The sequence below is a fragment of the Anarrhichthys ocellatus genome, unplaced genomic scaffold (genome assembly GCF_004355925.1).
Source record: "Anarrhichthys ocellatus isolate YVR2014 unplaced genomic scaffold, GSC_Weel_1.0 scaffold66, whole genome shotgun sequence".
NCBI lineage: Eukaryota > Metazoa > Chordata > Actinopteri > Perciformes > Anarhichadidae > Anarrhichthys > Anarrhichthys ocellatus.
In genome coordinates, this window is record NW_022280096.1 from 176,379 (window position 1) to 186,984 (window position 10,606).

The 10,606-nt window shown below is 42.3% G+C and overlaps 2 protein-coding genes across 9 annotated transcripts in view; one reads left to right on the forward strand and one right to left on the reverse strand.

Annotated features, from left to right (window-relative positions):
• The first annotated feature begins 127 nt into the window (after positions 1-127).
• Positions 128-7,730, forward strand: fbxo16 (F-box protein 16). 3 transcript variants are annotated; one of them, XM_031872762.1, is made up of 9 exons: positions 128-248; positions 1,012-1,119; positions 2,169-2,204; positions 2,752-2,958; positions 3,084-3,248; positions 3,360-3,610; positions 4,735-4,846; positions 5,257-5,569; positions 6,161-7,730. In XM_031872762.1, the coding sequence occupies exons 1-9, from the start codon at positions 246-248 to the stop codon at positions 6,268-6,270; spliced, it is 1,305 nt and encodes a 434-aa protein (XP_031728622.1). In that variant the 5' UTR covers positions 128-245; the 3' UTR covers positions 6,271-7,730. The 3 variants fall into 3 exon arrangements, with proteins under 3 accessions (XP_031728622.1, XP_031728621.1, XP_031728620.1); XM_031872761.1 differs by having other exon boundaries at positions 1,007-1,119; positions 3,084-3,610; XM_031872760.1 differs by having other exon boundaries at positions 3,084-3,610.
• fam49a (family with sequence similarity 49 member A) overlaps positions 7,081-10,606 on the reverse strand; it is a 37,096-nt gene continuing 33,570 nt past the window's right edge. For all 6 annotated transcript variants that reach the window (XM_031872769.1, XM_031872763.1, XM_031872766.1 and 3 more), the window contains one exon: positions 7,081-9,946. In XM_031872769.1, coding sequence (XP_031728629.1) covers positions 9,883-9,946 — 64 coding nt within the window. In that variant the 3' untranslated portion in view covers positions 7,081-9,882. The remainder of the gene's footprint in view (positions 9,947-10,606) is intronic.

Sequence of the window (10,606 nt, forward strand, 5' to 3'; positions counted from 1 at the left end):
GTGGGGCCTGCACACTCCACACTCTCCACTGGTTTGCTTTGCAGCCCCCCCTGTGTGTGACAGGCTGTGGCAGCCAGTCCATGTAAGGAGAATACGCTCACTGTTACTATGGGAACAAGTAAACTGTGCACAGGGAAAGGGGAAGAAGGAGAAAAGAAGAAGAGTTGGGTGTACGGACACAAAGGCCATCAGGAGTTTGCACTCAGAGAGAGTGTGTAGGGTTTAATTCCTTCAGAGGAGAAGTGATGGTGAGTGAAATACCAGAGGAGTGTGTTGTGCAGTTCTGATGTTAACTCTTTAAACACTGCAGTGTTTCGTGTGTGTCAACTGGACTTCTCTCATTTAGGCTTCGGAACTGTTTTACTGTAGACTTTATCCATTTTAAAGGGACAGTTCACCCGACAATATAACAGGACTAAGGACTCAAGATAGTCCACAGACCTTGTTCTGTGGACACCAATTCCATCCATCCATCCATCCATTTTCCTCCGCTTATCCGGGGTCGGCTCGCGGTGGCAACAGGCCAAGCAGGCCGACCCAGACCTCCCTCTCACCGGCAACATGTTCCAGCTCATTCTGGGGGATCCCGAGGCATTCCCAGGCCAGCTGGGAGATGTAATCTCTCCAGCGTGTTCTGGGTCTTCCCCAGGGTCTCTTCTCAGTTGGACGTGCCTGGAAAACCTCCAGTGGGAGGCGTCCAGGAGGCATCCTAATTAGATGCCCGAACCACCTCAGCTGACTCGTTTCGACGCGAAGGAGTAGCGGACACCAAAACAATCCAGATAAATAGCACTAACAGAGAAAATATGTATTTTTGATTTGGGGTGAACTGTCCCTTTAAGTGAGATAATAGCTGGGATGTTATTGAATTTAATATTGTTAGAAGGAGGATGAACATTAGGCTTCAAGCCCTCTGGCAGATGCTGCATGTTTCACATACACTCAACATGTAAGAAACTAGTAGCAAACATGTGAATAAAGTTTTGGGTGCGTCACCTTTAACCAGCAAAGATGCCTCTTGGTGCCAGAGTGCCACCGAGGTCATCTGCTAGCTGTGCTAAGATGAAGACCACACGGAGCACCTGGACTCCTCTCAACCACCCGGTGTCCAACAGCAAGGTACGGTCGCTCATCTGCACCAGTGCCCTCAGACAAATACTGTACATGTTCCTCACAATCATAGTCATAGAGTACAGCTTTCATCTTGTGAATAGTGGAAAAAAGTACTCTGATAAGTACTTCAGTAGCAACACCACAGTGTAAAAATACTCATCACAAGTAAAAGCCCTGCAGTCCAAATGTTACTAAAGTAAAAGTACAGAAGTATCATCAACAAAATGTACTAAGAGTATCAAAAGTGAAAGTAGTAAACGTAAATGGCCTCTGTGAAAGACATATTATTATATATGACATTATTACATTATTAATAATAGAGCATCAATATGTAAGCAGCATTTTACTGCAGCTTTTCAAAGTGGAGCTCCTTTGAACTACTTTGTAAATAAATGAATAAATCAGAAGATAATTAATATGCAGGTAAGAAGAAAACATTTTTCACCTGAAATCTGTATATATCTTTAGACTTTTCTCTTTTTTGTGGTGACATATTAGATAACCTTTCCCCCATAAGAGCCTTGGAAATAAATGTACTTAGTTACATTCCAGCCTCGGCGACGTACTCACACATTTGTACTTCATGCAGATACTTTTAACAACAACCATCAGATTCAACTTCACTATTTTATTCAGAAGCATTTTTGAGTTAACCAAGTTCACTTAGTGTTTCCTTAAAAGATTGGGTATTTGTGAAATATTCAGTGAAGTGAACTCGAGAAGTTACATTGTGATGAGTCATAGATTTGTGTCAGTGTGAGGAAGACCAACATTAAGCCTCAAAGCCCAGAAAGAGCCATCACACAGCATCAACCCGAGCAGAATGAAGTGACTCCGTCAGTAACGGGCTGACAGGAAGTCTTACTGCATCTTCAGAGTTCTTAAACAGGTCTTAATAAACCGCTGTGACTCACTAGCAGGACCCAGAAGCTCATCTCTTTGCTCTTCATTTAAAATATCTCGTCTCATTCGCACCACCATCATCACCTTTGTTGTTCCTGACAGTGCAGTTCGATGTGATCACTAACCTTTTTCACTTTCCTCTTCTTTCTCAGGTGTTTGAAGAGAGGCGGAACCTTCTGGCAAAGTGGGTGAGTTAAAGGGACAGTTCACCCCTAAAATCAAAAATACATATTTAACCTCCTCCTTGTCGTGCTAGTTATCAATCCAGATAGTTTTGCTGTGAGTTGCCTGGTGTTGGAGGTATCAGCTGTAGAGATGTCCTCTCCGATATAATCGCATTATACGGCGCTATGGAACTGTGCTAGAAAGAAAATAGTTTTTGGCGGTTTGAGCACCACAAGCCGAGTGTCATATAGTTATAGTGGAGAGGAGGCAGACATCTTTACAGCTGATCTCTCCAACACCAGGCAACTCACACCGACACTATCTACGTTGTTAAATATCAGTACATTTAAGAGGAAAAATGTATGTTTTTGATTTTGGGGTGAACTGTCCCTTCAAAATGATGATGATGATGAACAGAAAAACACTAAATGTAAATCCTTGACTGTGCAGTGAGCTCAGTGTGAGTTTAGAAACCAGTCTCTGAGGAGCCCATCATCCGTCCAGCTCCTTTCACCTGACACGGTCCATGTGGAGGAACTCCGTTCGTGTTCTCTCACGTCTTTATGTCAGTTCGACAGGTGGTCTGACGGCCAGAGGAAGGCGGTGCTGCAGGACTTAGTGCTGAGCTGTTCGGTGGAGCAGCTGAGCTTCCTGAGCGTCAGCGTGAGCACACGGCTCCCCCTGCAGGCCGCAGACCTCTCCTGCCTGCTACCCAGAGCCCTCTGCCTCTACCTCTTCTCATTCCTGGACCCACGCAGCCTCTGTCGATGTGCCCGGGTACACAAATCGTACCATAATATATATATGTGTGTGTGTGTGTGTGTGTAGAGTTGTCAGCATGGATGACTCAACTGAGCCAGCTGAGAATCACTCACTTTTTTTTCTTCTTCTTCTGCGAGCAGGTGAGCTGGCACTGGAGGAGCATAGTGGAACTGGACCAGCTGTGGATGCCCAAGTGTGTGAGGCTGGGCTGGTGCATCAGCTTCTCCCCCGGCCCGTTGGAGCAGGGCGTCTGGAAGAGACACTACATCCAGACTGTGCAGGAGCTGCAACTCACCTCGCTGCAGGTCGGGAGATCAGATCCAGAGCCAGCTCACCGGTCACATATCAAGTACTATGGCTCAGGACAAACCCTCATGCAGAACAGAGCGATGTTACAGTGTAATGTCCACCTCCAGGCCACCTCATCCCAGCAGCAGTATGTGGTTCCACACGTTTCCGCCGTCAGCAGGAGACGTGAAGATCCGTCCGGACCGGCCTTCATGGGTGAGGAGCCTTCAGCGCCCATCACCCCATCAGCTGGAGGCATCTCCAGGACGGGATCAAGAGGAGAGAAGCAGCCGTGGAGAGACTCTGACAGACGTCCCACAGACACACTACGCTTCAACTACCTGGACAACCTGGACCCCAGTGAAGAAGCGCTCCGAGCGTGAGGCTGCACTTCTCCAACAGGCCGTCAGAGTTGGTCAACTTAGACAAAACCTGAAGGAAAAAAAAGATCATGTTAAGCAAAAACAAACTTACCAATTGCTGAACTTCATCATGTTATTAATGGATGTGATGAGGAAGATTACTATTAAGTAGTGTTATTAATTTATGGACATAACATTAGCACTCTGAGACTTGAATATATATATATGAGTCCTTTAGCCAAAGAGAAGTTTCTGTAGAGTTTAACAGTCTGTTTTTCTCCAGACGCTCAATAAAGTCAATGTGTGAGTCTCAGATAATAAGAAATGTAGAAACATAGTTTTGGTGTTTGCATTACATATTCTAAAACTAGGATTTCTGTTTCTAACAATGCATAATAAGCTGAAAAGAAAAGACAACTGTGTGAATAAATCAAATGTAATGTTCCACAGTGACTTAAAAAACCCAAAGAAGTGTTGAAATATGTGAAATAATTTAACAGAAATCCAAATATGCAACTATAAGATCAGACTTTTTCTATCCCTGCAGCACTGAGAGGTATCAGGACAAAGAACTATTTTAGTAAAATCATTTAAAAAATGAAATTTAAAAAGCTATATACAATATATCCATTAAAATACTATAGAGTTTCTAAGCAAATTGTGCAAATATTGTACAAAAGAGGTCCAGCAGTGCAACTCTGGTTGAGGCCACTATGTGTAATAATCAGTACACTATAGGTACATAATGTAATAATAAAGTATATCATGTGCAGTAGATATAATGTACACATTTACTATAAAGTAATATTACAACTCAACTGAACTGTGTGCCAGCAAACGCAGCAGAAAGGAGGAATGAAGCAATCTGCTTTCCAGCAGAAGAAATAGACAGAAAAAGTCCAAAGAGGGTTTAAAAATGTTGGTGCTCCAACGGAGCTCAAGGTGTAGCTGATAGTGCACACAACCGAAATATGAAACATGAAGGTGCAGTATTAATTCAGGGCTTTCTTTGGTTCATTATTTGCAGAGCAACGGCCACACTTTGCTCTTTGACCCCTCCTTGTGACTGATTGATATGTGTGAATTCTCTGCAGACCCACCGAAGCTCCAGCTGCTCACCGACTCTACTGTCTCTCTGCAGGGCAGTGAACAGCGGAGCCTCCGCCCGCCGCAGCAACGCATGGAGGCCAGGCGACGGCAGCCAGAGGACACTGTCTGAGGCGCATTACAAGCTGCGCAAAGCCAAGTCGCTGGTAAACCTCTCCATCCATCACCACCGCCAACACAACCCCTCTGTGACTGTGACCCCCTTGTCTGAGTTAAAGGGGGTGGGGGACTCTCTGGAGACTGTGCAACCAGCAGGCATCATGCATTATGGAGCAGCGTTTACACAGAAAAAGCATGTTAATGAGGAGCTGCTCAGAGAGGGAGCTGAAACCAAATTATGCTGATGATGGGGTTCGAGGGAAGAGGGGGTGGGGGTGAGATAGAGGACACTGTGGCATTTAATATTCAGACTTTGATGAAATCTTCATACATACTTTTTTTGCCTGGATACAGGAACTAATATGAAATATAAGTCACTACATCTGGAATCATGTTGAATTTTGGTTATCAAAGTAACTCCAGTTCTCTGATAACTTTTGTCTCTCACCTCCTTCAGATGTTCCTCAGCTCCAACTGCAGACCCCAACATCCTCCTCTTCCTCCTCCTCCTCTTCCTCCTCCTCTTCATCATCCTGCTCTTCCTCCTCCTCTTCATCATCCTGCTCTTCATCATCCTCCTGAGACCCAATCGCGACCATCTTGGGCGTCTCACAGTCTCGACCTCCCCGTCACCAAGGAGACCGCCATGGGCATGCTGCGCCTCACCCGGTGGAACGCCGGGATCCGTCCGGGGCCGGTGAGGTCGGCGGTGCCCCGGCTGAGCGTGGAGGCGCTCAGGGCGTCCCGGCGCTCCCACCGGAGTGCTCCCAGTAAGCAATCCCAGCTCCTCCACTTCCTCTGGGCTGAGTATGATGTAACCACACGGCAAGATATTCAGGAGTTTAAAATGACTGATTCTGCAAGAAAAGTCGCAGACGGAGTGCAGTTTGTGACCCTATTAGAAATGTTTCATGTCTTGTTACTAACTCCCGAGTGGAGCTAAATTATTGATTCTGAGTATTTTAGTTGTTGTTTTTTAAATTTAAAGCAAAGCATTAGAAGATTTGTTTAGGAGGCATCTAACGGGTAATATGTAATATTGGGTAATATGTAATAACGGGACATCTGTTTCTTCTTTTATATCTTCTTTTAATAGAATATCAACATCTTTGTTCATAAAGTCAAACAAAACATGACAATTCAAATCCGACAGTATAAAGTCTTAAATGCGTTAATATGCATCATCAAAGAGGAACAAAAATGTTTCAAATTCAAGTTACAATGAAATGAAAAATGAAGTGATATCAGAGAGTGTGCCTTAAAGTTCAGAAGTTGACATGTCCACATACTAATGCTTCTGTTTAGGACTTACAACCTGAAGTGGAAACATCACTAATGAGGTGAATGTTTCTATCAATCAGCTACACCACTGTCCTGGACTGGGTCTGCTCCACACACACATCAGCAGGACGTCAGAACCACAGCTTCAGGACCAGATTCACAGCCACAGCTCTACAGTCGGAAGGTGTAGTTTGATGTATATTTGTACATGGAATGCATTCTACAAATACTATTCATGTGCATGTTATTGAGTAAAGGCAGCACTGGATGGAGATGAGGAGAGACATTCTGATGACATCTTGATGTTTCATGTCATTATTATAAGAGTAGACTTGACTCCTAATGTAGAACTTTAAATAAGTTCCCAGGGTTTCACACAAGGAACAAAACGCTTCTTGAAGAAGAAAACCACTCATGAACATGGAAAGATTTTGTTAAAGAGGCAGTTTTTAGCACAAGCTGTAAATAAAGTTAATAGCCTCGTCGTTATTATAGGACGGCATCTTATAGAATATTTTAACAGTTCTGCTCAGTAATGATGTCTCACATTTAAACATAGCGTATAAAGGATAGGATGACACGAAAATGCTAAACACTCGTCTGTGAATATTTCACATCAAAACTGATGTGAAATATTGCAACAGTTGCATCACTTTTTCAGTAAAAGATTTGAATAGACTCATACAGCCAGAGACCCAACGAGGATCAGAGCAGCGTCCAGTCTGTCTGAGCTCAGCTGTTGTATAACCTGAACTACTGTAAGATAATAAATTGATGACTCTACTTTTAGCAGAATGCTCTGGTAAGCAGTTACACAGTGTGTATGTCTAGGGCTTTTATTGTGAAAGGTAAGAACAGGATGAGTGGATCTGGTCTGTGCTGCTTTTGTAAAGATTGGAAGGTCCTGGTTCAGGACTACTGAGCCTCTGTGTTGTTGTACAATATATTGTATGTTTTCAATATGTCTGTTTAACACAACGTGATTGGTTGACATCTTTATTTGCAATGTGAAAGCTCAGAAAAAATGTAACTTATTACTAAAAAAAAAAAAATCACGCCACTTTTTTGCAGCGTCTGGTATGAACAAAACCACTCTAGTATGTCAAAAACAGTTTGCAAAAATTTATCAACTTGCAAATGAATCGCATAAAATACCCCCTAGTATGTGAAGACCTTAACGGTGCTTGTTTTTGATAGCTTTGAGCAGATGTAATTGTTTAAATGTCCACTGTGGCTGTTTGGATGAGCTGGTCCTCTCACAGTCCTGATGATGATTACAATAAATGAACAGTTCTTTCATTTCAAGCTAGTATAGGCTGTCCTGTGTGGAATGTAACAAAGTAAAGTTACTAAAGTACTGTTTCAAGTACACATTTTTACTTGTACTTTACTTGTGCATTTCTTTTCATGCTTTCTACTTCTACAGTGTACTTTTTACTTCACTACTTTATTTGATAACTTCAGTTATTTTACAAATGAATTATTATTTTTTTTTTTTACATACAAAGAGCGAATAAAGTATTTTTGTTATAACTTAATTACAGCCTGAATGATAATTCAACTAAAAAAACGTTTTTTCCTTATTTGTGCAAAACTGTGGATTTATTGCTTTTTCCTTTCATTGTATGAATAATAAATAAGTTCAATGAATATTTGGAGCTATGTGCATTAAGTATGACTTTTAATACTCATGGTTCATTTACCTGATAATACTTTCACTTCAGCGATATTTTCAAAGCAGGACTCTTACTTGTAGTGAAGTACTTTTACTGTAGTAAAAGATCAGAATACTTCCTGCAAGTAAGAAAAGCAAAGGAAACATATTCCGTATAAGAAATGTACCACCTTTATTATCCAATCCACACATCCCATTCATAACGCAGAACAAAGCCAAAGCACTTTATCAACAAAAATATTAAAACAATAACTGTGAGTTTAAGACAAACAGCTGATTTTGTCTGTGTTCAGAACATCATGCATTCAACACACAGTAGCAACAGCCGGGCAGAGAGAGAAGCTTCTTTTGAACTGCAAACATCAGCATCATACGTACACATCGGTCCAAGTCTGCTCCGTGTACTTCTACCTCATCGCGTATAAAAACATGGCATTCAAAGTATGCGCGCACTCACACATGCATATAAATTACTAGACACAGGCGGCCCAAACAGACCTAAATGAATGGTAGATACCCAACATGTTAAATCAATGTTATGAGCTGAATGTTAATTCTAAGGGCAGGGTGTGTATGGAGCAGTGTCTCCATGGCTTATGGATGAAATCAAAGGAATTGTGTCATAAAAAGTACTATCTTTACCGGGTTCTTCCTGATATTTGTCAGCTTGTGCGACTGTTTAAGGCCACATGGTGCTCCATGTCCTAACACCACAGGGCTGTTGATGGTTTGGTGAAGTCGTAATTATCATTATAGTACGACGGTCACATTGAAATCTGCTCGGTTACTCTCTAAGAACATTTGTGTCAGTTTTACCCAAAATAAAATGCGTCTTCACGACTGATCTGTGTTTATTAGCTGCATCCTTTTAAAAGACGACAGTCAAAATGAACCACGACGGTCACCGATGAGGAGATTGTCCGACCTGGTGAGTGTGTGAGGAGCTGCTGATCAGACACTCACTGAGGAGATGAAGCCATGACGTCAGTAACACATAACAGAGTCCCACATCGGCTACGATCAGTGACAACCATCACACTATCAACGTATCAAAGTTCATTGTAAAAAATAAAGCGGGTCACATTGGTGTCAGCAGTGGAGACGAGCTGAACTATTCCTTTAATCCTTCTGGGAATAGAGTCAGAGAGTTACACACAGAGCAGAGAAGCTTTCTTTTTAACAAGAAGCACATATCAATTATTCAGGATGAAAGTTTTTTTTTAGGCCTTTCTTTGTTTCATACAATAGTCACTTAAAACAGGCGTCGTTCAGAGCGTGGCCACATACGGAGCGGTTCAATATGACATCAGGTGGGCGATTTGATTTCCTGTTTCCTCATCACAGCCTTTTTCAAACCTCCATATTAAAGCAAACCTTGACATACGGGATCTTACTGGAAGTGCAAAGTAACTCTTTATGTTCACAGTGGATTTATTTCAACAGTTGCATGAGATTGGAGTGTGAAAAACAAAAAGAGACAAAGACAACAGCCGACTATAAAAACAGAAAACAACCCGAATGCTTTTAGCAATACGTACATCAAACCAACTGATCCCTCATCTGCTCTCAGTAACGAGCCCTTCACTGCAGCACACATGTCCATCATAACACAGATTGGTTTCATATTTAGTCTCACTCTTTGTAGGTCAAGACAGAAACAACTTCACTTGTTTTAACACATGACACAGACTCTGTCGTCGTGATATGAACGAGAACCTTTGTCGCAATTTAAAATGTTCACTCTTTCAAAAAAAGATCAACTTCAGCTTCAAAAACCAAAGTTGAATTTGTCTAAAAGCTGCAGACCAAACTAATTCCATTGTCAAATAAAAGATTGAGAAGATCCATAAAGACCCAGTGCAGCTTGTGAAGCTCAGGTACGTAAGGCTGACAGGTTTCCATCATTTGTGCTTAGACAGCTGTGAGCAGTAACTGTAACTGTTTTTGCAAAGCAGAAGCTAAATGTTCTGCAGCTTTCAATAGCTTGGAGGGAATGACTATGCAAATACACACGAGTATTAACATCGAGTCTTTAAATAATGTAAACATATACATCTTCTTTGAGGTCAGAGCATTGATCCTCTTCATATCGGTTTATATATATATTAAAACAAGAAAGAGCAGAGACTACTGGAGCATCGTCCGGATGTTCTTCGGAGTGGACTCGTCATTCAGGTGTTTGGTGGTGAATCTGAGGAGAAACAACGGGGAGGTTAGTGAGGATCCACAGCACCCGTCAGCACCGATGACCGGACCCAGCTCCTCTTGGCCTACATTAGACCTGGATCCACTGAGGTCACTTTGGTGACAGAATGGATCTACTGAGGTCACAGTATGGATCTCTAATGAGGTCACTTTGGTGACAGAATGGATCTACTGAGGTCACTTTGGTGACAGAATGGATCCACTGAGGTCACTTTGGTGACAGAATGGATCCACTGAGGTCACTTTGGTGACAGAATGGAACTACTGGGGTCACTTTGCTGACAGTATGGATCTACTGGGGTCACTTTGCTGACAGAATGGATCTACTGAGGTCACTTTGGTGACAGAATGGATCTACTGAGGTCACAGTATGGATCTCTAATGAGGTCACTTTGGTGACAGAATGGATCTATTGAGGTAACTTAGGTGACAGAATGGAACTACTGAGGTCACTTTGGTGACAGAATGTAACTACTGAGGTCACTTTGGTGACAGAATGTAACTACTGAGGTCACTTTGGTGACAGAATGGATCTACTGAGGTCACAGTATGGATCTCTAATGAGGTCACTTAGGTGACAGAATGGATCTACTGAGGTAACTTAGGTGACAGAATGGATCTACTGAGGTCACTTTGGTGACAGAAT

Excerpts from the sequence above, each read along its gene's own strand:
- fbxo16 (XM_031872760.1), top strand. Across the intron at positions 1,120-2,168 it reads ACCCGGTGTCCAACAGCAAG|GTGTTTGAAGAGAGGCGGAA; the intron begins GTACGGTCGCTC and ends CTTCTTTCTCAG. Across the intron at positions 2,205-2,751 it reads GGAACCTTCTGGCAAAGTGG|TTCGACAGGTGGTCTGACGG; the intron begins GTGAGTTAAAGG and ends TCTTTATGTCAG.